We start from the raw sequence: 26,702 nt of genomic DNA, 5'->3' as shown, positions 1-26,702 counted from the left end.
AGTGGGGAGTTTGTAAAGGCATAAGAAGGGAGGGAGCAGTGATGGCTGCTGGATAGACGTAAGATGGTGGTTTTGCTTGGCATTTTAGCAAATTCTTCTAACATTGGCCAGGGAAAGGGAACGTGGGGTGGATTAGAAATACCTGATTAAGCCCACGCTCTGCTTTCTTTCCCTTGGTGATGATCCAATGAGGAGCTGAACTATAAGAGCTCCCAGCGGCATAGCTGGTTCTTTGGTCCATGCTGTACTTATTAAGCTTTTTGACTTTGCTAATTCTCAGGTTAATCCTTAACTCTTCCTGCTGTCTGCAGCTCCTTTTCCTTCAGACAAGTGTGTGCTGCTGCACTGGTGCAGGCATGGATCACACTTGAGGCAGAGCATGTGTCTAACATGATTCTTTCACCTTGAGCTCTTCAGACTCAAGCAGCTCAGCAATCTGAATCTCACTGAATATGTACCATGCGTGATCCCATTTGATAATTACCCAGGCAAAAGTTGGGGCTTGTTATTTTGAAGATGATAAACTCCGAAAAAAGACACCAAATAACATTTGTGGATCTGGAAGCTCCAGGACAGTGCTTCTTTTGCTGCACTGACAAAAGAATATAATTTAAACATTGTTTTCTTTCCAGCTCCTTTCTCACCTCTACCAGCAATCCTAAACTCTGTCAAAATATTTTCCCTTAGCAAGAAGTTCTGCCAATGATGAGACGGAATTGGTCCAACAGTGAAACATGAAGAACAGAAGGCTTTTACCTGTTGCAAAAGACATCTGAGTATCAGAGATAAAATAAGGTCCTTGAGGACTTTGCCTTTCATCTCAATACAAAAAGAGGTAACAATTTGTTGCCTGAGGTTAAGCCCTCCTCATTTCTTTTCCCCATCACTTTTTTTTGATTTTAATTTCCCATCTGAGATTGCTCATCCAAGTGGCTCACACGTCAAGAGGCCCTACACTGGGACTGGCAGGTTCTTCCTTGGAACTCTCAACCATCCCTTGGAACACACCATGATTCTGAGTAACCGCCATTTCAGCATAAATTAGACTGTCTGTTCACTGTACACATTGGCAAACATTCCCAGGATGTCAGCAGTGGAAATGCTGTCCACCACCACCATCAGATCCTGAGAGCAGGAATTCAAGTGCTTACAGGTCACTCCCCGCTCTTGATTCTGCTGACCAAACTTTCACACCTGCCCCACACATCCTGCCTCAGCCACACACTTGTTAAAGACGGCAGCAACTCGCAGCTATTTGGGTTTTGTACACTGAACTCAGGACAATAATCCCACTGTGAGCTTTGAAATCAATTGCAATTTGAGACAATAAAAACTTTTTAATCATGTGTAGAAAACATTTAAGATCAGAATTGGCACCAACTTAAGAACAAATTAACAGAAAACATGAAATAATCTTATAAGCATAGAACATTTTGCACTTGGCTCTGAGATGTCAGAGCCTCTGCTATTTCACATTCAAGAAAGAAGCATTTTAAACTCTTCATTGTGAGCAGAACCACTGCTGGAATCTGAAAGTTTCAGAAATGTTGTTTCCTCTTTAGGGCAGCTTATGACAGCAATGGTCAGCCAGAAAATATTTTTATGCTGCATTCATGCATCCACTGTATGAAATCCCACTGATTCACTAATTTCCCGTGGGTGGAACGTTTTCATGGAGATACTGGAGAGCCAAATCTGTCCACTTCATTTCTTGCTCTTTCACAGACTCAGTGGTGCCACCGTTGTCTTGCTCTGGTTCAGGGAGCTCATTCTGAGAACAAAACACAGGTAGAATGCATTCCACACGTAATGCACTTCCTGCAAGCAGCAGGTTGTTATGATTTGTATGGATAGATACAAAACCACACAAACGAGACCAGAGGGTGCATCTGAACAATAAATATCATACATACTGATCCACTTAAAAATATTGCTGAGCCCCATCATGGACAGTATTCTTTTCATTTGAATGTGGTGCTTAATCTGAAAGGTAAATTGTTTTCCAGGACCCTGGGGCCTTGCTATACACTCAGACTGCACACACAGTGAGGGAGAATATACAGCAAATGCAAAGTAAGTCAATAACAGTACAATGCAATTATTCCATTGTTTGCAATGTGCTGCTTCTGCTGTTGCCAAGAATACAAACACTGCAGACAACTGGTTCTGTAAAATGTTACTTTCCTATGGCAGGTGAGAAGTCCTTGCTGTCTGCATGCTGGACTCAGGTGTAGCTGTGCTGGATCAACAGCAGAAGCCAGAACCCCCTGCCAGGAGTGCCACAGAGCTGCTCACAGCACAGTAAGGGGAAGGAAAGTTTAACTGAGATTTCATTTTCCTTCTTTCTATTATTTGTTCTCTGTCTTGCTGTATTGGTGCTGTATTGGTGTCTTGCTCTATCTTGTTGTATTGGTGTAGTCACACTGGTGTGTGCTATTCTGCCACGTACCATTTGGGCAGGAATTCGGAGTTCTAGACCTCTGGGAATGCCAGCAGGAACTAAATAAAATGTTTCAGCTTTGAAAACAACAAATGATTCGAACCCGTCTGAGTTCCCAGAAGTGTCTTGAGTGAGCACTGGAGCAGACTCTCAGGATAGGCTCAAATACCACTTCCACAGCCATTCTGGTTGCTCCTTTGCAATGTCCCTGATTTAAGTCCCCTGTGAATCCATGCTGGTTTTTCTATGTGGTCAGAGCCAATCCCATCTCCAGGGATCTTTATATCCACAGCCAGGCCTTTCTTTCTACTGGTAGTTGGTGAGGCTTCCTTCTCTGAGGCTGTCATCTGTATGTGACTGTAAGCCATCATGAGATGGCTCTAAGGGAAGAAACAGTAATGTTTGGACTCAGGGTGAAGGCAATAGTCAACAAGGAACCTGTTTATGATACTCAGCTTGCCTAATAAAGGTTATCCCAAGCAAAGGAGGGTTTGGGCTCTAAGCTGAGAATCACGCTTCTGCAAGACGTTTCCCTCAAGCCCAGCTCTTGGCAGGAAAATGTGTGCTGGACATATGGATTTTGAGTTGGGCAGCTGCTCCTCTCTCTCTGAAAAGCCAGTGGTGGCAGGGCTAAAGCTGGAACCACGTCACAGATTTGGAAATGTCTCTCTGCTGAAAGAAACCAGCACCCCACAAACCCTGCTTTATCTGTGCTGGCTGGGGTAAAGCTCTTGTACCAGAGAGAAAAAGGAAGGGAAAATCCTCAGCTACCTCTTAACTTCCCTGGAAGTTTCAAAATAGCTGAGGAAAGGTGTCAGTGTGGGAGATCTGAAGTTTCAGCTCTGGGCTCTGTGGTATCAGCAGTAGCTTCTCCCCTGCTGCACCTCTCCAGCCTTGCAGCTGTACCCTGGATGAAAGGAGAGGTGCCATGCCTTGGACACAGCAGCGCAGGCAAGAGTCCTGCTGCACCTGCCAGTCCTTCACTGCCGCCCTGCAACTGCCAGCAGCAACACTGTGTCTGGAAAAGACTGCTTTGAAACATCTATGAAAACATCTCAGCTTCTTTTAACGGCATAAAGTATAACCAAGACTGGAACTGTCTGTGAGACTGATCCTCTGCTCTCCAAACCAACTGGGAAAGTGCCTCAAACACCAGGAACAAAAAAGGGAAGCAGAGAGAAAGGATGATTCTACTTCTCTGATGCCAAACCCAGGACAGTGGAATGGGAAGGGCACTCCAGTTCTGACAGGATTCAGCAACTGGTCAGGGGACGAGGGACAGAAGCATCCACGTCCTCATGCACTCAGGAATAACTGGCATGTAGGGCAAGGAAGGAGTCAGATCCAGGAGCCTCTTGTACAAATTAGCTGCACCATGAGAAACACTCTGTGCCTTTCCTTGGAAGGGACTGTGATGAACGCAGCAGCCTTAACTCAGATTGATAAGTAGCAATTCACCTACCAGAGGGATGGCCACGTCCTCGTAGGGCAATTTATCTTCCCTCCACGCATCATCGATCAGATCCAGGATCCTGCCATCCCTCTGCACCTCGCTGTCCATCGTCACAGCGGGGGACAGCAGCTAAATCTGTGACACAAAGCAGATGCTGCTTCAACAACATCCCCAGCTGAGGAACTGGAGTCTGAACTATGCTCCAGTTTTGATGCAATCCATATGAAGTTTAAACTTACAAGGAATACCTTGATTTCCCTAATCCAATCAAAAAGGGGTTATAACCACAGAGAACAACTTCATCTGAAAAGAACTCTATCAAAGTGAATTGCAGATTGATATGCATCAGAGATGAATATATAAAACCAGCTGGTTATTATTAATGATATTTACGTGTGTTTATATCTACCGACTGACTTTTAGAAGTCTAATTTGAGTGAATTTGAGCACCTGGAGTGCCCTGAACCTTTGGTACCTGCTGACTTCTAGCCCCTGACCAATGCTGTGCCTTACCGACTCCTTCACATGTCTGGGACAGTAACAAAGGACTTCAAGGTACCCAGAACTCTGCCCGAACCTGAAGTCCAGGAAGCCGTTGAAACAGAAGCAAAACGAGACCTCTCTTTCACCCCCAGCTCCTGTAATTACTCCAGAGTATTTCATTGTACTCTGCCCTCCTCCAAGGGCCACCCCAGGCCCTCGCCCCGGTGTCCCCTGCGGGGCAGCAGCAGCAGGCAGCTCGGCCCTGGGCGGTGTGAGAGAACCGACACTCATTCAAAACCGAGCCGGGCCCGGCACTCGCCGGCCGCCGGAGCCGCGATGTGGGCGGCGATGGGCACGGGGCTGAGCGCACCCCAGCCGCGGCGCGCTGCGATCCCTGCCTCTCCCGGCCAACGCGGCTCGATGACCGCCCGTGTCCCGCGGTGTCCCCGCGGTGTCCCCACGGTGTCCCCACAGTGTCCCCCCGCGGTGTCCCCCCGCGGTGTCCCGCCACGGCGTCCCCACGCTCCCCGGCCCGCCCTACCCTGCCCATCTCCGGGGCCGGCGCTGCGCAGGCGCCGCCTCAGCGCATGCGCAACGCTGCCGCCGCGGGGCCGGGCCGAGCCCGCCGCCAGGGTGGGAAAGGCGGGAAGGAAGCAGGGAGGGAGGGAAGGAAGGAAGGAAGGAAATAAGCAAGGGAGGAGGGCGGTCGGCCAGCCAGCCAGAGCTGGGGTGTCGGGCAGCCCGGAGCGGAGCTTGGCCCGGGAGCTCAGGGCGGCTCCCCGGGGCGCGGCGCTGGAGCTGCGGCGGCGGGTGCGGGGCAGGCGCTGTGAGGGGAGGCAGCGGGGAGGCTGCGGCCGGGAGCGGGCACTGCCTGCCGGAGGCAGCTCCGCTGGCTGGAGCGGGGAGCACTGCCCGGGCACGCTGGCCCCGGCCGCTTGACAGACGTGAGCTGCGCAGGCAGGTTTGGGTTGGACTTTAGGAGGAATTCCCTCACGGAAGGGCTGATTAGATATCGGAAGGGCCTGCCCGGGGCGGCGGTAGTGGCGTCCCCATCCCTGGAGGTGTTTAAGGAAATACTGGACGCGGCAGTCGTAGCTCTGGGCTGGGTGACAAAGTGGGGATCGGTCACAGATTGATGGTCTCAGAGCACTTTTCCAAGCTCAGTGGCTCTGGGATTCTCTCCCTGGCGAGGGGCTCCTGCCGCAGGTGCCATTCCTGCCGTTGGCAAGTGGAGCTTGCCTTTGGGAGTTACTGCTCCTTTTGTGTTCATTGTAAGCATGCTTCCAACAGCGCTTGAAGATTGCATCTTTCTGTGTTTTAAATGAGAAATAATCCCAGTCTTGTCTCAGGGGCACTATTTTTAAGTCCTCCTTGTATTGTAAAGTTCTCTCCCCTTGGCTGCTACAATTCTGCCTTGAGCTGGGATACTAAGCCTTATTTTTAAATGTGTTGTCTTGTCTTGGATTTTTTGGTTTTTTGCAAATACTTCTGTTTTCTTCACTTTCAGAAGTGACCAGCCAGCTCTCCTTGCTTCAGCTGTAGTTTGTGAAGGAGATTGTTTCCTCTTGTGGGTCTTTACTCAGGTGCCTGTAACTTGCACATTGCAACTTGCAAACATGAGAGGCCAAAATTTAATACTAAGTCAGCAAACCTTATGTAGCATGGAACTGGCTAGAGGTGTCTGGTTTCAAGGCTTTTCCCCAAAATCTGGGTATGCCGGCAAAGTAAGCAAAGCTGGCAGGCTGTGAGGGTGGTAAGGCAGAGGCACAGAGCTGTCCCTTCCATGGAAGTGTCCAAGGCCAGGTTGGACAGGGCTTGGGGCAACCTGGGCTAGTGAAAGGTGCCCCTGCCCATGGCAGGGGTTTGCCATGAGGTGGCTTTAAGATCTCTTCCAGCCCAAACTGTTCTGGAATTCTGTGCTGTCTGTCTCCTCATCTCTCTGCCCACTGAAAATTGATTCTGTGTAGGTGTGATTAGAATGAAAGAGGAGAGCTGCTACTGTCTAATGTCTGCTGTTGCCACCTGGAGAGCTCTTGGAATGCTGTCAGCAGCTCAAGGGATCTGCTCATCTGCTCTCCTCAGCACTCTGCCCTCAGCAGAACCACCAAGTTGTTCTGCATACTGATTGAGTTTTGCTAAGCACAAACAGGACCAAAGACAGACAAAACACTGTCAGAATAGGGATAGGATTTTTTTACTGTGCATTTTTTATATGCTTGTGGTTTAAAACACAGCTCCCAAGGACAGGTTTTAATCCCTGAATTGTGTTTTAAAGTGCCGTAGGAGCACAGTAGAAGGTTCTTTGGGAAAGAGAGCAAAGCTGAGCCTGTATTTGTGGAAGTCTCCCTTGCTGTGACCTGCTCCCCTTTTGCTGATTGCTTAATAATGCCATATTAATCTTTGAGGAAAGGTGATGGAAGAATCCACCTTCAGTACCTGGAAAGTGTGTAGATTTTGGAAATAGAAATTTGTGTTAGTAGCTCTGGACAAGTTTAACTACTTTTGTGTTAGATGCAGTTTCATGAAGGAGGCATTGAAATAAATTCTGGCTTCTGGGCTGTGGTTTCGTGGCAACTTTTTATTCCCGATTTTTGGCGTTAATGTAAACCCTTCTTGCTTTCACCAAAATGTGAAATTTCTTTGGGTGTTTATTACTTAAAAAGCGTAACTTTTACCTGAAGCAATGTACTGCTATTGTAAAGCTGTTCAACTTATTTTCATAATTTAATGCATAATTTAAGAGCAAATTTTAAGGAGTTTGTATTTTCTTAAAATTCCCACAACCGTATGAACAACCAGTGTGTTCTGAGTGTGGTGGTAACCTGCGTGGTCTCTTTAACCTAGTATGTGACAGAGGCCTGGAAAATAAGTAATTTATGGATGAATTCTTACTGCTGCTTGCTAGTGTTTTCTCTCTGAAGTGACAAACTTCCCTGACAGAGGTGGATCTCAGGCTGGCCCCTTTGAAGCCCAAATGTTCCTGTTTCTCCCCGGGCTGGTGCTCCTAGGAGATCTACCAGTCCCTCTGTGTTGAGTTCACACAGTGCAGATTCTCATTGCTCCTCTCTGAGTTTATTAGATCCCATGATTATACCACTGCCCTTTGGTAGTGCTGGACGATAGCACTGGGTAGAAAAATCTGTTTTCCTCTGTTTGGCTATAAGTTCCTGAAGGTGCCATTGTTTTCCTCACCTTTAATTGCATGCTCCTTGTATGTTTTTTGACTTCTTTGCTTTTTGGGCTTCCACTTTCCCTGCAGTTGGATGGAGAAGCAGCCTGGTTCGTGCCTCGCCATGGGTGACTTCTGCTTTCCTGTGCTTCCCTAGTACTGAAGCCACCAGGATTCAGTGATGGAGGCTTTGCTGGAAGGAATGCAAAGAAGTGGGCAGGGGAGGTATGTATGCAACTGAACACAGCAGTCATTCCACATGATTTAGGTATTAACCTTGGCTCTTACTCAGAATAAATCCTCTGGTGTAAGTGTACAGTGGCCTTCAGCTGCTGCAGAAGTGAAGTCACTGGGGGAGCTGTCTCTGCACTAATCCCTGCTTATAGTCTTAATTGTCAGAAATTTGGTTGTAGGTCTTCCTGAAAACCTCAGCCTCTTTTTTTTCTCAGTTGTTGTAAACTATTCTTACTGTCCAACATCAGGAGCAGTAGTAAATAGAGTTGTGAATAAATATTTATTTTGTAACTGCCTTGCAAGGTTAATGAGATGTGACTTTGTTATCTGATTTCACTGAAAACATCTGATTATTTCCTGCTTGTGTTGAAACTGCAGAGTCCCACTCAGCTCTGAGTGAATCCTTAATGCTCTGTCTGAGGTGAGAGTCTCCAGACTTTTCAATCCCCGCGAGAGACTGTAGTGACAATAACAGAACAAAATGCTTTATGTGTTAAACAACCGTGAAGCAAAAGTCACTGATGCCATTTTCCTAGTCGTCCTTGAGAATGTGACACAAATTTATTTGATACTGTATCTTCTTTAGAGAGCTGGTTGCAGAAATCAAGTTTAGAATTTGCTACATATTAGCAGATGCTGTGAAGGAAATGTTCCTGCTCTGCATAATAGCTGCTAATTTTTGGTTAACTCACGGGACAGGGTGAACTTCAAATGTGACTGATTTTGGCTCCTTGAAGAAGTATTTCTTTTCCTATAGAAAAAGTGCCAAGTAATGAAGTGCATATGCCCTGGGGGAACAGAGAAATTTCCATCCCTTAACCTATTGATTTCCATTTCTTTTCAGTTCTTCCCTTTGACAGGCAAATTAAAGGGGTAGAGATCATTATGGAGTTCACCACCCTCTAGGGCTCTGTCTGGCAAACCTTAATATTGTCCCTGTCTTGGCAGCTGGGAAGTTTTAGAGGAGTTACTTGAATTGGCTTCAATAATTACTGCACCAAATTAGAAATCTGGGCATCGCTGGGGAGCTTGTGCTCCCCGATGGATTGCGAGGGTTTGATTCTTCATTATCATGTTGTCATCCAACCCCCTCTGCTTCAGGGTTTGTCTGCATTTGTGATAAACTTCTGTTTTTGGGAGCTCATAGCTTGGCTGTAAGATTCCTCTGGTGACTGAGACCTGCTATAAAATGCCACTGCCTGGAGAGCAGTTAAGGCAATACAAAATATGAATTAAACACACTTTGGTTTACTTACATAATGCCTGGTACCCAAGGCAAAAGGCTGAATGCCCAAGTGTGAAGTGATGTGGTTTAGTGGGCGTGGATGGTGTTGGGTAAAAGGTTGGACTTGATCACCTTGGAGGTCTTTTCTGACCTTAACGATTCTGTGATTCTGTTTGAAGAGAGTTCACAGCACTGCGTGTGTGGAGTGGGAGCCTTGGTGCCAGTCAGTTCTGCTGCCTTTGTTGGTTTGGGATGCTGGATGTGTTGGGTGGGACCTGCTTTAACTCCAGCCTCTCTCCCCTCCAGTGGTGGGTTCTTGACCTCCTGTGAGGCCGAGCTGCAGGAGCTGATGAAGCAGATAGACATCATGGTGGCTCACAAGAAATCCGAGTGGGAAGGGCAGACACAGGCTTTGGAAGCTTGTCTGAGTGCTCGGGAGCAGGAACTTTCCTCTGCCAAGACAGCTCTGCAGGAAAAACAAAAGGAGGTACCTTGGTTTCATACTATTTTTTGGTTGGAGCTAGCAGTGTGTTTTACCTGTTAGAGTCAGGAAATCAGGAATAGAATTTTTAAAGGACCTGTTGGAACAAGGTGTCTGGTTCATAACTCAATCCAAGTCAAGTGATATGCTCCCTTAGGGTTGGTGGAAGTCCACATATTGAACTGTTAGAGTTACTAGAGAGGACCCAGAGGCACTTGTTCTGCCTCTGGGTTCTCTCTGCCTCAGTAATGGACAGCCCAGCAACCTGCAGTCATTGGCAGAAAAAAACCCATTTCCTACTATATAAACTGCACCAAGAAAACCATTTCCTACTATGAACTGCACCAAGATATTGCTGGGAAACTCTCCATGGGCTTTTTTACAGAGCTCTGGTTTTGTGATCTTAAATCACAAAGCCTGAGGGAAGTGCAAAAAAAAAAAATCTCTTGGTGGAAAATTATTAGTAAGTGAAGTTTTTGTGCAGGATGTGGACCATAAGGTGCAGTTGAGGCACAGGATTTTCATTTGCAAGAATGATGATTTTTATCATATAGGTTATTGTTGTTATTATCAATTATGTTTTCTCAAGACACTTGAAATGTCTCTTACCACCAAAAGCAAATATGGATTTCAAACTGAACTGTAAGGTATGTTTGAAGTCACTGCTGGAGTATATTCATGCTTTTGGTTTAGTCATATGAATTTTCTGTGGGTTTTCTTTTAATTTTAATTTGTTGGCTTGTGACCAGTCAGGTTGTGGTTGGGAAAAAGATGGGAGGGGAAAAAAAAAAGGGGAGAAAAATGAGTCACAGAAGCAGTTGAATCAGTGTCAGGGAAGTCTTTTCTATGAGCTTCAAAACCTCTTTTCTTACTTTTTCCTTGCTATTAGGGTTCTCTCCTTTCTCTGAGCGTAGTAAGATGATGACATGGCCAACTTTTCTCTCGGTAGATAGCTTGAAATCATAATGTGTGTTTGTGAAGAATTTGATGAAAATACTTGGTAGAAGTAGGCTTTTGGCACAAACCAAATACGTCAGCTTTGTCCCGAGGAGTGAAATCCACAAACTGGCTCAAAACAGGAGACCCCAACAGAAATAGCTGTGGCCCCAGCCTGCCAAAGATTTAGACACAACCTCCATCTATTTTGTAATGAGGGGCCCCACTGGAATGTCCATGTATCTACTGGCAATAAAGCCTACTTCTGTTGTATTTATTTGCTTTTTATGCCTTTGTTCAGGTTGGCATGCTGCGTCGCCAGGTCGAGGATGTGGAAAAATCCAAGCAGGACATGGTTAGAGAGTATGAACAACAGCTGAAGAAATTCCAGGAGGAGGTGAGTTGCAAAAAGGGAAGTTTGGTTTCTAGTTCCCAGTTGATGATGGATCAATTACTTTGTGTCATTGTTTTTGTTTTAATGCTGTGGTTTTAAAACTCACCACTCTTAGTGTTTGTGTGCTTACCAAAAAGACCATTGAGCATAGATAAAGTGACATTTGTATGGCTCAACTGGCCTGTTTTTTGTGGTTTGGAGGAACTTGGTGACAGACAGAGAACTGTTGGAGTAGAAATGTTTTCATACATTGGACATCTGCGGACGTTTACTGCAAGAATGTCCTGTGTTTGCCCATCCCAGTCACCACAATGCTGGTTCCGGAGCTGCCACAGCTACAGGCAGCAGCAGTTTGCTCTTTCAGCGTTTCTGGAATTCAAAAAGGGTGGAGATGTAACTGGCCTGGCTAGTGTGAGATCAGGAAATAACAGTGGTGTGTGGTCTCATCTTTTTGCCTTTGTTAACGCTGATGACTTTAGTAGGGATTTTGTACTCTTAAGGAATGTTAGTCTTAATACCTTTTATAAAAACCAAGTGTACGTAGAAAATGCTGTTTGACAATAATATCAGAGCTTCCATCTCAAAGCCTCTTGCTCAGTGCAAGATGATACCTGTCCTGCAGGTGGTATAACGGCATTCCAGATTTATGCCTGAGCTCCTTGCCTGTCTGCACTTGCTGGGAGCAGGGAGTGAACTGGCATGAGCAGCTCATAGCGCACTGACCTGTTTTCTCTGGAGGGCTGGGCCTAGTTCCTGCTCACTGTAAGCCATAAGTGAAATTAATTTGGTAGCCTCTGCTCTGATGACAGAAGGCATCTTTTCTCATTTAAAAACACCTCACTATTCCGTATGACTAACAGGCTTCATTTGCTGGGTGTTCTCGCTGGAATTGTGGATAAGCTGCAGAGTAAAGCTGAGGTACATTGGCAGATCAGCCTAAATTGCTACGGCTGAAATACAGCCTGTGTGTTGTGGCCTAAATTGCAGTTTGTGGATATTTTACCACTCAGTATTAATGCTGATGACATTGAGCTCCAATATTCCTCAGTCTTCTGTTCTTAGTACTGCTTGGGGAAATTATTTCTGTCTCCGTTCACCACCATTTCCAGTGCAATTACAGGTACAGTGTCTAACTTACTGAGACTGTTGAAATAATAAACCTCTTATCTCCTGATATGTTTGGCAAAAGATGTTGGTATTAACTCTAAGGCTGAATATCTGTCTGTTCCCACTGAACACACTGAAGTACTGAATGCATCAGGTCTCAAATCAGATATTTTTTCTTCCCATGGTCCTTCTGTTCATCCATGGGCTTAGCTTTGTCCATTAGTAAAACAGCAGTGATGGCTTCTCAAATTGATGTGGCTATTTGGAAGCCTTTTATTTAGTAGTTAAGTAGGGGAGAGCTCATAGTATGAAAAATTCTCTGCAAGTTGCAAGTGATTATTTGCACAGAGGGTCATTTAAATGTCAAGAGTTTTTTGTCATTCCTGCTTCTGATACAACTTCAGCATCCTAGCAGCAGGCGTAGGAGTGATATTTTCTGTTGGCATTCTCCACTCATTGTGAAATACACAGTGTATCTAAGCAGAAAATGACAGATGAAGTGGTGTTGATATTATGGGTAATGGCAATTCTCAAATCTTCCTTCTCCCACTAAGCAGGAGAGTTCCAGTTCCCACCTGAGCTGCACAAGTGTATTTTGATCACACAGGATTTACCCGTGTGTGGTGTGGTGGGTGTGCTCCTGTGGGTGAGCAGATCAGCCACGGGTGCTGCTGGCTCTTCCTGGGGCTGGGAACCACCTGTGGAGAGGGGAATGCTGTGCTCTTGCTGCATTGACAGCTGCCTGTAAACCTCCATCTGATCAATATTTCAGTCATGCTTTAATTATGGTAAGACAGAGCTTTAGTTAAAGCTGCTGATGTCATGACTTCAGTGGCATCTTGCTACTCTCATACAACTCATGTGTTTTGCTGTGCTGTTGGTATAAAAGACTCATTATCCAAATAGAAGCCTTCACTAGGGAGCTGTGTGGCCTTGATGAGGGCATTGTTTGTGTGAACCACTTTGTGTGTCTTCTTTCAAAGGGCTGTTTAATTCTTGCCTTGGAGCCTTGAGCAAAGCTCTCTCTTTCCCTGTATCCTGCAGTTGTCCCGACTGAGGAGGAGCTACGAGAAGCTGCAGAAGAAAAAAACAAGAAGCAGAGGAGAAGCTTACAAGGGACAAGAGGAGGACAAGTTTGAATTGAGCCGGCTGACCAGGAAGCTGGAGGTATGTGGTGAAAAAGCAAGTGCTGGCCAGCTTGTATGTATTAACTGCCTTACTGGGCTTCACTGGTGACTGCACAGTCCACTAGGAAGTGGACTACGAGTCCTGCTGAAGGAGCACTGCCCATCCACTCTCCAGGTGCAGCTCTTCTCAACTGCATGTGTGATAAAGGCAGTTTCATGTGTTGGGGCCTCTGACTGCACTGCATAAACCTTAATGCTGTTCTTACCCTTAGACTAAATAAAAGGAAGGAGGTGCTGGAAGAGCAACTAATTATGTGAATGGAATGAATTCCAGTGTGGGGAGGTTGTATTCTCACTTCTTTGAGGAGGAGGGAGCTACATGTCAAACTTCTTCTCAACCCTGTCTCATCTTTTAATCTTTCTGCTCTGCTGAGCTCAACCCCACTCAGTTTTCTCCTCCTGAGAGATGTGGTAACAGCACACATCTGACTGATGTAGTGCCCAATTTCTGGAGCAGAGATTAGTAGTCAAATTCTGTATTTAATTCTTGTCATCTTGGTGATTTCAATAGCAGCATGTTTTGGAAGCTAAAGCCAATCTGAATTGTTAAACCCCTGACAGCAAACCCATGAAATCAGCCACGAATGTGTTGGCACTTAACATTTGTGAGCAGCTTTACCTCAGGTGGGGAAGGAATGCAGCGAGCACGGTGTGTGAGGGCTCTGCACTGCTGAGCTGCTGTATCAGGTGACCGGCTAATGGTTTCCCTGCTGGGGGAAGGGTGTGAGGAGTGGGGAGAGAAGGCAAACTGGATGTGAACTGGAGAGGGATGTACTGCTCCAAGCCACCCCTGCTGTCCTTGCAGGAGTTCCGTCAAAAATCACTTGACTGGGAGAAGCAGCGCCTGCGGTACCAGCAGCAGGTGGCATCGCTGGAGGCACAGCGCAAGGCTCTGGCAGAGCACTCTGAGCTCGTGCAGGTACAATTAACATGTGCTGGAAGTTTCTGCTTTGTTTGTGGCTGGGAGGGAGAGGCTAATGAAGTCTCTCAGGCTCCCATCCAGTTCAGATTGCCATCAAAGTGACTTTTCATGTTCTGTTGGAATAAGGTTTGCTTGTTCGAGTGCTGTATGGAAAAAAGATCTGGAGTCTGTCATCAGAGATTAGATGAACCTTGTGCAGCTCTCCCTGCCATTGCTCTGGTTAGCAGAGAAGAGAGTAGGATGCAGATTTCCCTGAGAGGCAGAGACCACAGCATATGACACTTTAAAATATGTTACATCATGTTGTCTAGTTGAAAGCTGTTACCTGCCAGCAGGTAAATATGCACCTTGTGGGTCCAGCTCAGAGAGTACTGTTGGAAAACAGTCTTCCCCTATGGCAGAGACTTCCATAAAATACTGAAGCAACAGCAGTTTTCAGCCCCCCACCCCTTTTTTTAGGTCTCTCAAAGGCAAGAAGTAGTGGGGCTGCTGTTCTGCAAAGCTGATGGCTCAGTGAATTAGTGGTGCTGCAGCAGAGCAAGATGAATTGACCTAGAGCACAGCTGTGAAGTCACACAGACACAATCACAGCAGACACTGATAAGAAGCTCTTGCTGTGGACTTTGCCTTAATGGGCTCCTGAGTTGCTCTTGAGTGGAAGCTCCTGCGAGGAGGGAGACTGTGATGACAGGATTGAAGCTGGCTCTGACAGGGGCTTTGTGAGAGGCTGACACCAGGAGATCTACAAATGCAGAGAGAGTCCTTGAGCAGAAGGTCTTGCTGCTCTGCTGTCTGTGTGTCGTTGATAGCTCAATTGTTTGGGAACAGATGTGTCCTTGGAGCTCAGGCTGGGATGCTGGGGCACAGAAGAACTTGTCTTACTGTGCAGCAGAAAACCAGGAGGCTGGGGAGGTTTTCCCAAAGCGGCATAGGTGCCTTAGGTGCACAGGTACTGTGAACAGACTGCCTGAATCCTCAATTGCTTTGAAAAACCCAGCATGGAAGTGCTAAATTTTTTGCCTTGGATGTTTCTGTACATTTTATGTGCTTAGTTGTCTTTCTAGCACAAGGTCAAGCTGAGATCCATGACCATGGAGTACTTCCCCTCTCTCTCCTTTCATCTGGCTTCCCCTCAGCTCATCCAGAGCAGCTTAGGGAAGCCTGGAATTTTCCCCAGTACAGATAATTTTCTGGAACACCTGCAGCCTTTAAAGTCAGCCTTTCTTAAAAACCTGGAATTCTCTGCTGGCCTGGATGTTGTGTGGCTGGAAATAAGAGACAGCTTAAATGTTTTCTTAATGCAGAAATAAATGTTCCGGCAGTCTGATACTCTGGCTTTGTGGGTGAAGAAAGGCTCTGCTTTAAACTCACGGCCCTCTTGATTACCTTTTCTGTCATGACTATTTAAATAATAATAAAAGGCTGTAATCAAAACCATACCATAGCCTTGCAAATGAGCAGTTCTTACAGTTTGTGTAAATCAAGGCATGCGATGATTCTGAAGCTGGCAGGCATCGCTACTCTTTGAAACTGGGAGTATAGGACTGCTCGAATATTTTGTTTCAGCCTTTAAAAATTCAAAGATTTTCTACAATTAGGGACTATATGAAGTGAATGCTCCTAGAAGTTTATGTGAGAGCTGGCTTGTTAAATTTCACCACTAGCTGTGTGAAAAGAAATGCTATGAAATAAAGTATTGTGCCTATAAATTATAGAGCAGGTATTGTCTGCTACTCGTACGTTCCTTGTAACTTTTTTGTCTGCCATTAGAACACGGATAAATTCAAAGTGAGCACTGCCCCAAGCTGCTGGAACCAGGTATTTACTGCAGAGAGCAAAGCAAATTGGCTGTTGCAACTGGTTTGTTTTGGGGCTGTTTGGTGGTTGTGGTTATGCAGTTGTGCACCCAGAGCTGCTTTCTGTCCTGGTGTGGAATTAATGGTTGGGTAATCCCTGCCCTGTTTGGTTTACAAACTTTCTTACCTGCAGCCATTAGTCCTGGTCTAGCCTTGAGCTCATGAGCAAAAAATAGCAGGAGGCTTTGTTCTTGGACAAATCATACTCGGGCAGCTGGAGTGATTTGAGATTCTCATTTTCCAGTTTCTCTTTTAACTGCTTTTGGAATCAAAGGGCTCCCTCTTTTTTCATTTTGTTTTTTACTTACTCTGTTTGCCTTGGGAAGTTTTATCCATCATGTAACCCTGGAATAATACTCTCCCTGATTCCCTGGAAGGTATTGTTGAGAAGGAGAATGTGGCTCGTTACACCAAGAAATCAGAAGTGTTGAATTTGGAACATTTAGTTTTGGTAGAACTTTGGTGTTTTTGCAGTTCAGCTCCAGCAGGTGATTGCTGTTGCAGACCCAGCTGGCCAATCGGAAGCAGATCCTGGACTCGGTGGAGCTGGCGAGCTGCTCGGAAATCCAGCACTTGACCAGCAGGCTGGAGAGGGCCAAGGACACCATCTGTGCCAACGAGCTGGAGGTGGAGAGGCTCAGCATGAGGGTGGATGACCTCAGTGAGGACAATCGCATGATTCTGGAAGATCAGCAGAGAGTTCAAGAAGAATTAAGGCAGTCCAAGAAAATGTTAGAGGTCAGTGGAGGAACTCTTAAGAAACGGGGTCTAAAGCAGTGCTGGTGAGAAGTGGTGGGAAGGCTTTTCATCCTGGAGTTTTTGTCTCTTTCTAGAGCCTTTGTTAAGTTCCTGATTGGCATCAAAATCGGCTTTGTGGCCATGTGCTGCTCTGCAGTATTTCCAAGGGTCCTAAAAATCTGGTCAGCCTCTCACCACATTACAGCAAACTGGTTTGGTCCATCTTGCAGCAGTCATTCCTTCTGCCTCCTGTGCAGGTGCTGCAGGGTGAGAAGATGGAACTGAGAGCCACTTTGCAGTCTCAAGAAGATTTCATTGACAGCTCAAAACTGCACCAGGAACAGTTACAGAAACAGCTGGACAGGATGACTGAAACTCTTCACACAAAAGAACTCCTCATCAGGTAGCATCTGTGACTTGCTGGTACTTTGGCTCTTCAGTCCAGATCTATGTTCCAGGTTCTCTCACTGAGGAAGAGAACCTTCCTCAGGTTCTCTTGAGGAAGAAAATTTTCATGCAGCTGGATCTGTGTTGGTTGTATTTAGCATAGTGCACTGCAGTTTATCACAAGCACTGTGCTGCCTTGCAGCATTTTTCAATTTGCATTGCTTTTGAAATTAGCACATAATCAGTGAAGAGCATGGAAGGAATCCACTTTCCTCAGCTGGGTTTCTGGAGGCAGTGCAGGGCTTTTGAGGGTGTTTCTCCCAGGCATTTTCAGCCAAGTGCTGGAGGCCTTTCAGGGTTTGATAACATGCTTATTAACCTAGGTGAAAGTTCTCACTACTTGGGGCTGTAGTTGATGTAACTACAACCTGTGACAAAATTGTGTTGGCCTTCCCCTTCTGCCCTGGCAATGTGCAGAGGCTGTAGGGTTCTGGTGGCTGTGTCAGAAGGTTTGGGTGTTGGTCACCTACCAGTCTCTGGCAGGGAGGCCAACATTAAAATAAAATGTAGTCTTTTTCAGTCAGCCTTAACTCAAGCAGGGGCTGTCATCCAGCTGCTGTGTTTGCTTACTCTCACTGCACACAGCAGTCTCCTGCTTTTAGGTGCTGTGTATTTTTCAGAGAGCTCCAGGAAAACAGCAGTTACATTCCCTGTACCAGTGAACTCAGACGTGTTTCTGTGCTGGATTAAAGCTGCTGTTTCTGTGTAGGGCCTTGGAGGAGCGCTTGCAAGGGAAGCCGTTGTCCTCTGCAGGGCTGGAGCTGGAGCAGGTGCTGCTGCAGCTGGATGTTGCCCAGAAGAAGGAGCAGCACTTGCAGTCAGAGGTGACTCGTCTTGAGAACAGGTAACCCTCTTCTTGCTTCCTCTGCAAGTGCAATTAGTCTTGGATAATAATACAGCACCTAATTGTGTTCATCAAGTTAACCAGTGATTTTTGTAGGCTTGTTTTAAATATCAAAGGGCCAAGGAAATCAAGTGCTATTCATTTTGCAGTGTAATAGTGACTGCTTTGCTAATGGGTTGGCTGCCTTTCTCTGCACATGGTGGGTGTTCTCAGTGTTCCAGCTTGCTTAGGCTGAGCACCTTCACTCATAATAGGCTAAGGAGTCTTTGTTAGGCAGCTGGTAAGAACCAGATCCAAACCTTCCTGTGCAGTGAGGATTACAAACAAATCTGTCCAGAGAGACTGGGGACTCCCAGAGGTGTTCAAGACCAGGCTGGATGAGGGTTGAGGCAACCTGGTTGAAGGTATCCCTGCACATGGCAGGAGGTGGAATGAGTTGAGCTTAGGGTCCCTCCCAACACAAAGCTTGTTGTGATTGTATGATTCCTTTCCAAGTTTGTGGTTTTCAGACTTGTGTTTACATAGAAACTTTGTTATCTTAGTTTGTAAATAAACAAGCAAGAAGCAACTGTTATCTGTTAGGTGAGCTTCCTGATCTCTTGTGAAATGATTTTGGAAAACAAACCCAGAGGATTGGTAAGGAACTTGTAGGCTGAGTTCAGTTTCTGTTGTAATGGACATAAAGGACTGCCTGGAAGATCAAAGTTTCTCTGACCATTTCCTCCTCCTTGGGTTATTCTAATCTATACTTTTGCATTTGGCACCCAGCCTGGTGTCTTCAAATGCCAGGTGTGTGCAGCTGAGCGAGGAGCTGGGTGAGAATATCAAAGAGCTTCAGTCCCTGGAAGAAGACCAGACTGAGTCAAGGGCAGAGATTAAAAAGGTAACGTGGCTTTGTTCCCAGGGAGTGGATGGCACTGGTGGAGTGAGCTGATCCCTGTGTGCCAGGGCCTCAGCAGTGGCACCGGGGCAGGGCTGCTGGCGGCAGGGATCTGCTGGAGGTAAGGAGCACACCTGGCAGAGGAAGCGTTGAGAGGACACCTGGTTGCAGGTGTCTGAACCTGGCTTTGCCAGCATCTCCTGGGCCTCCTCCAGTACTTCTGTACACTTGATATTGATACTTGAATTACTGCTGGAAGGGCAAATATGCCAAGAAATTAAAGTCTGGAATCCTGAGTTTGAGCCTAATACAGGCTCCCAGCAGGATGAAGAGCAGAGAAGGAATGAGTTTGCTGTAATGTGTCCTGTCACACTTGATGCAGGCCTTCAAATGTGTCCTGGCCCCTGTGTGAATAAGGGAGTGTGTTTCAGGCTTGATAGCTGGGCATGAGGGCAGGGGCTGGGAGGAATGGAGCAGCTCACCTGCCACGAGGGGCTCACCCTAGAGCTCTGAGCACCCAAAGCGGGCAAGCCCTCCACTAGCTTGGCTCTTCATAATGGTCTGCTTCAGCTCATGTGAGAGCTTTCACTGGAGCCTGGTAGAGTGGAAGCCTCATTGAACCTGAGTGAAAAACCTCACTTGTGTGGAAATCTTTCATCCTTTATTCTGAACGTACAGAGGTGCAAATCTTGCCAGAGATGTGTGCTTGGTTACACATCTAAACAGCCACAGAGTAAATGAATCTCCCACAGGCTGCTGAGGAGGAGGGAGAGATTTATGAAGGCTGTTCCTGTTTTATATACTTGGGAGGCATTGAGGTGACATGGAGATAAATCACCGTGTGAACAGTATTTACATGGGTAGGCAGAGATCATCTGGTTCAATTTTCTAAAATGCTTGTAATTCTCAGAAAAATCCTATGTGTTTGGGTGGTTAATATTTCTGACTAATGGAATGGAGTCCTGGGGAAGGAATTATGCTGCTGTTGGTCTGTCGTGCCACTGAATAAATATACAGTGTGCCTACCAGCATATTGTGTGTGGTGCAGGTCTGCCACCTCAAAAAAGCGTTGAATAAACCAAGATGAGGTATGGAAAAAGATGACCAAAAGGATGTAGTGGTTTTTATACAAGCAGCAACTGAATGGAATAGAACTTAGCAAACTGGAAGAGAGATAAATGAGATTGAATGGACTGAAAATAAAATCATGCCTGTCATGTGGAAAGTAAATAGGGAATGATTATTCTCTCATAATGCAGGGCCTAGTGGTCATCACACAGAGTCATGAAAACGAAGAGATGTATTTTTATCCTGTGCATAGCTGGCTGGTAGAAGTTTGCCATGGGAAGCTTTAGTTGCTACAAGCTAACATCGATTCAACTCTAATATCTATTCAAAAGACTTAGGGCAAATTAATTCCTGGAAGAAAAATCCAGCTCGAGCTATTTAAAGTTACCATCTTTAAATGGTATCTTCAAATACCTCAGAGTGGCGAATTGCAGGGTTATATTTTCCAAGAGTTACTGTGCTTCCCCAGTCATGGTGAACCTTTGGCTCTCTGGCTTTGGCTACAGAGGTTGAATGATGAGCTGAAGAGGCTGTTGGTTTGATAAATTGCGGGTTTTCTCAAGTACCTCATGGCATGAAACTTCTTTTCTGTTGGCAGTGTGTGGTGTGGGAAGGGATTGGGATGAGGTGGCTTTCAATCAGGAAGGACAAGCATGTGCAGAGGATTTGTTACGTAGAACTTTTTTGTTTTCCAGGACTGAGATTTCAAATTCCCATGTGCAGTACTTTTGCTTTTTTAGCTGAAACATGTTTTAAAAGCTCATGGGTGATGTGTGCATGTCTTCCTCCAGTTGAAAGACCAGCTCTCTCAGGCTGAACAAATGCACAGTAGTGAGCTAGAGGGGATGAAAAGGGAGATCTCCAGGCTGACACAGGAGCTGCAGCAGCGGGACATCACCATTGCATCGGCGAGCGGCTCCACCTCAGACCTGGAGCAGCAGCTCAGAGCAGAGATTGAAAGAGCAGAGAGGAAAGCAGTGGAGCACAGGGTAAGAAAGGCACAAGACTCTTATGCTATCTGTTTAAGGGCTCTGAAGGCTTGGAACAACATCCTGGTTTTTAGCTATATTAGTAGTTTTCTTGTATCTTTATCCTCTGTACAAAAGCTGAGACCTTCTGAAGGAATCTTCTAATGATGATGTTCACTGAATCTGTCTTGCTGCTTCTTTTCAAACCAGCAGCCTACAGTCCCACAGAATTCTTTGGGATTACTCATGCTAAGTAGACCAGGATGGATAACATCTTTGAAAACTGTGTATGGTTGTTTTTGTTGCCTTCTCCCTAGGGTCCCAGTACAACTAGCAGTCCAAACCTTGCTTAGTACTTGAGTTTGAGGGTGGAAAAGGCTTGGAGGGTGTTGTGGGCATGCATTGTATTCTTTTTCTGAGCTTGCTGTTTGCCTTTGTCTCCTCAGGTAATTCTGGTCCAGCTGGAAACCTTGAGGCTGGAAAACCGTCATCTCTCGGAGATTCTGGAAAAAACAGAGTGTGGTAAGCTGAAGGTATGAAGGTATTGAGGAGCAGGAGCTGGGAAGGGGCTAGCCTTGTGTTCTTACCTGGGAATAGTCAGAGTCTTTGCCCAGGGCTCTCAAAATGAGGGATAAAGCTCAGTGAACTTAAAACCCAAGAAAAAGAGGCAATTTGAGAGGAGATAAGGTGAGAAATATCAAGCATTTGTTCAGTCAGAGAGTGGTGAAGAGAACTGCAGAAGCAGCCATGTTTTCCATGTTTTCTCCATGGGCTTTGGCCCACATTTTTTAGTACATTTCATTACACTTCCATTTTAAGCCAGTTTACCTCAAACCTTTGATTGTCAGCCTGTGATGTCCTTTTGACCTGTCCTAGAGCTGTAACTGCTCTGGCCCTTGAAATGCTTGGGGTGAGAGAGTGCTCTCCCCTGGTGAGCAGCCATTCAGCAGGGCTCTCCTTTGCTCTCCCCGAGCGGGATGCAGACTGGGAGCGTGCGCTGGATGTGTTGGGGCAGTGTTCTTGGAAAGGGCCCTGTGGTGGGCTCCTGCAGCTGAACAAAACCTCCAAAACTCCTGAGGCAGAGGGGAGAAGAGGAGCCTGCATGGCAGAGGTGCAGCCTTGGCAGAAATAACGAGTTGGCTCATTTTGTGAAGGAAGAAGTGGCTGGTTTGCAAGTTCTGCCTCAACCTTAGCAGAATAGCTGCTTCCCAGGGGGCAAGGGCTGCATTCAGACAGCTGATAACCTCATGAGAGTATGTCAGAGCTTTTATCCTGTTAGATCTGTGGGAAGGAAATACTCACCTCTTGGTATTAGTTTGGGGTGATTGTCAAATGTGCCAAGTTCCTGGGAAAGTGCTGAACAGAAGCTTGTGGCTGGTGAGATGGATTAAAACCACAGCTTTCTGGAGGGCTGGTTTGAAACTGAAATGACCTAAGGCCTATTACTTTCTGCTTGAAAAGTGCCTGGTGGCTTTTGCCTGTGTGAGTTCCCAAAAATATGGTAGCAGTGTGCAAAGCAGGAAGTCTTCCTTAAAAAAAAGAAAAGCCCCAAGGCACAGGAGGTGGATCTTGGCCTGGTGGTCCTGATGCACATTTGGAAAGACCTTAGATACAGAGCTGATGAGAATGAATTAAGCAACTAAGTTTAGAAGAATTGGCAAAAAGTAAGTAGGAATGTCACAGGGATAGAAGCAGTGGAAATTATACCCACCTGGCCTAGTAAAAAGATGAAGATGGGAAGAAGCAAGTGGTTCAGAGTGTCAGAAAGGCCAGAGGCAGGTACATCTGAACTATCCTTGGTCCATGTTTTCCTGTTTTAAAATGAATCCAGTGGTGAGAGAGACTGACCTTCCCAGGCAGATCAGCACAGTGAGTCTGGATGCAGGCCCAATAAAGCATATATATAATTAATTTTCTCCTCAGAAAGTCTTGAAGGTTTTGCCAGTCAAAATGAGATTAGGGATATGCCTTAAGGAATCTCTTGCTGGCCTTTGCTCTGGATGTGACTGTGGTGTCTGGCAAACCAGAACTTCTGAATTCTGCCCTCCTTTGTCTGTTAGGGGGGTGATGGCACCCTGAGAGCACTCAGGGAGGACTACACTGCTGAGCTCCAGAAATTGATAGCTGAGAACCAGCAGCTGCGGAAGGACCTCGCAGAGACCAGGGCGAAACTGGGGGGCACTGCACAGGTGTGCCCAGGTGAACCTGAGGGCATGGCTCAGCAGGGGCAAGGCAAAGAGCCCGAGGATGTACAGCACAGGTGAGTGACCCCAGGAACGCTGCTTCCTCAGGGTGGAGAGCAGGGGATGTGTGGGGTTTAATGGCATGCTGGGTGTCTCTCCAGTGCATCGTGTGTCTGGGAGAACACACAAGGACTGTTTGGGAATCTGCCTTTATGCCTTAAGCAGTGCAGTAGCTTTAAGTCCCAGCTGGTTTGTGTTCTGCAGAGCCAGCATTGTTTGTCTTTTGTCTGCCTTTGCCTCTCTCTGGAGCAGCAGTCCGTGCTGTTTTTGGTGACAGGATTAGCTTGTGGCCCAGGCAGCTGTGTTCCTTTCTGTTGCTGTGCTAGGATGTGCAGGCTGTGGTTTTTGGTATCTACAGTAGCAGAAGAGAGAGAATTCCACAGGGACTGAATGTGTGTCTGGAAGTGCTGTGGAAACAAGTTAGGATTGCCAGGGCTGTTAGTAACATCTATGTTAATTGTTGCCTCTGTGTGAGCTTTGCTGGAGTTCAGCTGCTGAGAGACAAACTCAGTTCTGTGCTCAAACCTTCCTTCCAGGACAGCTCGGGAAGCACAGCACAAGCAGGATGAACACACAGGGAGGACACATCTCCAGCCTGACAGGACTGCTCAGCATCATCACAGGGACTCCCAAAGGTGTGGGGCTGCTGAAACAGGAGCTGTGACCCCCGAGACGGGTGAGCCACCCTCCCAGAGCAGCAGCAAGAACTGCGAGGAGTCACGTGCCTGGCTGGGAGCGGAGTCTGTGCTTCATGTGGTGCATGAAAACAAAGATTTTGCAGATGAACCATCTAAGCAGCTTGCCTTGAATCATCACAGAGAATCCGTGGTTTTGGTAAGCAGTTGTACAGGAGATACTTGCTGCTTAACATCGGAAAATAGAACTGGGTTCTTATGTGGCAAAAGGAGACAGGCATTTGAATGCATGTCCTAGCTGCATGTTGTGTGTGATCCTCTAAGTAAATCAAATGTTAAACAGGGAAAGAAAGCCACTGCTGGATGGTTGAGACTTGGCCAGGAGGATCCATGTAGAAGCTCTTCAGAACTCCTTGGAGAAGAGCTTTGTGTTTGTGTGCTTGCTAAGTTAATTCCAGGAGCTCATGGTGCTGTACCTCAGTGTGTACCAGGACCTGCTTGTGTCCCCTCAGAATTCTGCTTCAGCTTTTGGCTTGGGTCTGCAGTAGAGGCTCAGAGTGGATGTGGAGTGCTGAGCCAGTCTCTGGGTGGCTGGTTGCTGCACATCTGTAAAGCACAGGGTGAGTTTTACCCCTTTTCAAGCAGGCTGCAGCAGTCAGCACACTGAACTTAAAGCTGCTTATGCTTGCAGATGACAAAGCCTGAAATCCCTGCTTCACTGCACAAGGGGAGCCTGCTCTTTTTCCCAGTTGCTGATGGTACTTTTTTCATCGGGAACAGTGTTGGCACTTTCTCTGTCCTACCTCAGCTCAGTTGCTGAAGCACTTGACCAAGATACAGAAAATTTGCATTTAATCACTTCTTCCTGTCGTGTTTGGGGAGGGGAGAATGCTGAGCACTGGTCCTTGCTCCAGATGTGTTGCCCTGGCAGTGCTCAGAGCAGTTTCTCCTCTGTTTTTGCGTTGGTAGCAGTGACAACTATTAAACTATTAGTGATCTTTTTGTAGGAGTCCAGAGAAGAGGCTCAAAGGCTAATGCACAAATAAGTGGAGGCTTGTCAGGTCTTTGATGAAGTTTATGACCAAGAATAGGTCTTGATTTTTCAAGACTAAAATAGCTTGTGCTCATACCCAGAAAACTGTGTTGGGAACTTGGGGAACTGCAGTATTGTAAATGGAAGCTCTTCACGTTGCAAGATTGGACCCAAAGTGTGAAAAGTTCCACTTCAGGGTTTGAGGAGCTCTAGGGCTTGATGTTTAATAGAAGAGAATGGGCTGCTTTTTAGTGGGCAGACTAAGAGGTAGAAATCAGATTTCTAAGGAAATGCAGATCCTGGTTTTGACTGGGTCAGGCTCCAGTGTCTTTAAATCAATTCCTTTAGCACTAAGAGAGGAGAACTCTCATCAGTAGGCAGTAGTGGGTGGGACAGATTTGCTTGTTGTCTGTAGCCTTTTCTGTTTCCCTTTGTTCCTGGCTGTTGACAAGACCTGAAAACCATGAGGCTCCAGGATTTGGAAATAACCAGTTATTTTCTCTTGCCAAGACACTGAGACAACTTGTCTGTAATGGAAAGCAGCCCCTTAGTAACCTTAATATTTCACGTGCCAGCCCCTGTGCACGAGGCTTCTCTTCATCAACTTGTACATTAACCCTGGTTTACAGTGTTGTTTTTGTAAGTTAATAACTTGTGGGTAAGTGATGTGAGGAGCAGAAATAGTTGTTGACTGTAAAGGAAAGAATCTGGAGTAGTTTGTTGGCCATCGCTGGCTGGACTGAAGTGCTGTTCTGTGAGCTGCAATGGGAGTTTGGCCTGTGCTTGCCTGTGGGACTGTACCCAGAGCCTGTTACTTTGGGGAAGAAGAGGAGGTACATGAAAGAAAGCAGAGATTTCCCAGTGTGGAATATGTGATAAAAAAGCCAGTCTGGCAGTGCTTTCCCTTCCCTGGACCCAAACTCTGAGGTGCTCCCACTCACTGGGATTTTTATGGAGACAAGGAGCAGGATAATGTTGCACCAACACCCAGGGCAAACTCCTTGGTATTCTCTAGTGACCTTCTCTAGCCTTGATTTTTTAGTAGTGATTTTTTGGCAGTGTTGGCTTTGTGCAGCGTTCATTGCTGGCTGTTGGGAGGGGCGTGACCTGCAATAAAAGTGTGAGACCTGAGTGCTTAGTCTGCCCACTGAGGTGGAAATGGCCCCTCTAGGAGCATGTTCAGTGGTGTGGTTTGCAGATCAGTGGTGTTTCTGGCCAAAACTTGCAATGAAGGAATGTCTGATAATCCCTTTGTTTCCCTTTAGTGCCCCTTGCCTACAGCTTCTGTCGGATCCATTGCTGCACGATACCTGGAAGATGAAGAAGTGAGATCCCAGCACATCCTGGAGTGCCTAAATGCTCACATTGAGGAACTGAAAAAAGAGAGTGCAAAGATAGTGAGACGATTTGAACACCAGGAATAATGTTGGAATGCTGGTTTCCGTACGCGCTTCCAAAGTGTGACTGGGAAGGTGCCTGTAGCCAGCTGGGACTGGAGCTGGAGCGAGAGGCCGTGTGTGCCACTGGGAGCTGAGTCAGCAGGATGGCAGTTGAGGAGAAGGAACTCCTGCCCACGTGCTCGCTCTGATGAGGGGTGTCTCACCACAGACATTTTAGTCAGCCTGCTGTAGGTCAGGCACCTGCATCAGAGCTATGTGCTCACTCACAAAGTTGATGGTATTTTTTAAAAGCAAAGCATTTGCTAGTTTTTATGTATTTAAAGTATATTTTATACGTGTAAAAGCATCGAAATAAATCAGAATGGCAAACACCTCTTTTCTTGTTTATACAGATACACAAAGTGACTCTTGTGCCTTATATTCCCTTCTCATGAGGAACTTGGATCAACACCTTTTCCATCACAGCATAGCTATGTTCTTCAAGGAACAGGGAATAAAATTCCTCTTTCCTTTGGGCTCTCTGCATTTTTTTCCATTTAATTTGAACTTAGTGGAATTT

The 26,702-nt window shown here is 46.3% G+C and overlaps 2 protein-coding genes across 9 annotated transcripts; one reads left to right on the top strand and one right to left on the bottom strand.

Moving 5' to 3' along the window:
• Nucleotides 1-1,307: 1,307 nt before the first annotated feature.
• Nucleotides 1,308-5,023, bottom strand: ANAPC13 (anaphase promoting complex subunit 13). 3 transcript variants are annotated; one of them, XM_038146171.1, is made up of 3 exons: nucleotides 4,918-5,023; nucleotides 3,903-4,028; nucleotides 1,308-1,771 (listed from the first exon to the last, which is right to left on the bottom strand). In XM_038146171.1, the coding sequence occupies exons 2-3, from the start codon at nucleotides 3,999-4,001 to the stop codon at nucleotides 1,646-1,648; spliced, it is 225 nt and encodes a 74-aa protein (XP_038002099.1). In that variant the 5' UTR covers nucleotides 4,002-4,028; nucleotides 4,918-5,023; the 3' UTR covers nucleotides 1,308-1,645. The 3 variants fall into 3 exon arrangements, with proteins under 3 accessions (XP_038002099.1, XP_038002101.1, XP_038002102.1); XM_038146173.1 differs by lacking the exon at nucleotides 4,918-5,023 and adding an exon at nucleotides 4,775-4,857; XM_038146174.1 differs by lacking the exon at nucleotides 4,918-5,023 and adding an exon at nucleotides 4,407-4,750.
• CEP63 (centrosomal protein 63) lies at nucleotides 4,956-26,514 on the top strand. Of its 6 annotated transcripts, XM_038146169.1 has the most exons (16): nucleotides 5,018-5,186; nucleotides 5,884-5,959; nucleotides 7,636-7,770; nucleotides 9,311-9,491; nucleotides 10,723-10,818; nucleotides 12,967-13,089; nucleotides 13,915-14,028; nucleotides 16,392-16,625; nucleotides 16,883-17,028; nucleotides 17,782-17,916; nucleotides 18,685-18,799; nucleotides 20,656-20,853; nucleotides 21,279-21,365; nucleotides 22,893-23,092; nucleotides 23,612-23,909; nucleotides 26,009-26,167. In XM_038146169.1, the coding sequence occupies exons 3-16, from the start codon at nucleotides 7,727-7,729 to the stop codon at nucleotides 26,165-26,167; spliced, it is 2,130 nt and encodes a 709-aa protein (XP_038002097.1). In that variant the 5' UTR covers nucleotides 5,018-5,186; nucleotides 5,884-5,959; nucleotides 7,636-7,726. The 6 variants fall into 6 exon arrangements, with proteins under 6 accessions (XP_038002098.1, XP_038002097.1, XP_038002093.1 ...); XM_038146170.1 differs by lacking the exons at nucleotides 5,018-5,186; nucleotides 5,884-5,959 and adding an exon at nucleotides 4,956-5,009; XM_038146165.1 differs by having other exon boundaries at nucleotides 5,018-5,959; nucleotides 26,009-26,514.
• The last annotated feature ends 188 nt before the right edge of the window (nucleotides 26,515-26,702 follow it).

Source organism: Motacilla alba, chromosome 9, assembly GCF_015832195.1.
Source record: "Motacilla alba alba isolate MOTALB_02 chromosome 9, Motacilla_alba_V1.0_pri, whole genome shotgun sequence".
Taxonomy (NCBI): domain Eukaryota; kingdom Metazoa; phylum Chordata; class Aves; order Passeriformes; family Motacillidae; genus Motacilla; species Motacilla alba.
Note: the sequence above shows the minus strand (reverse complement) of the source record. Positions and strands in the feature narration are given on the sequence as shown.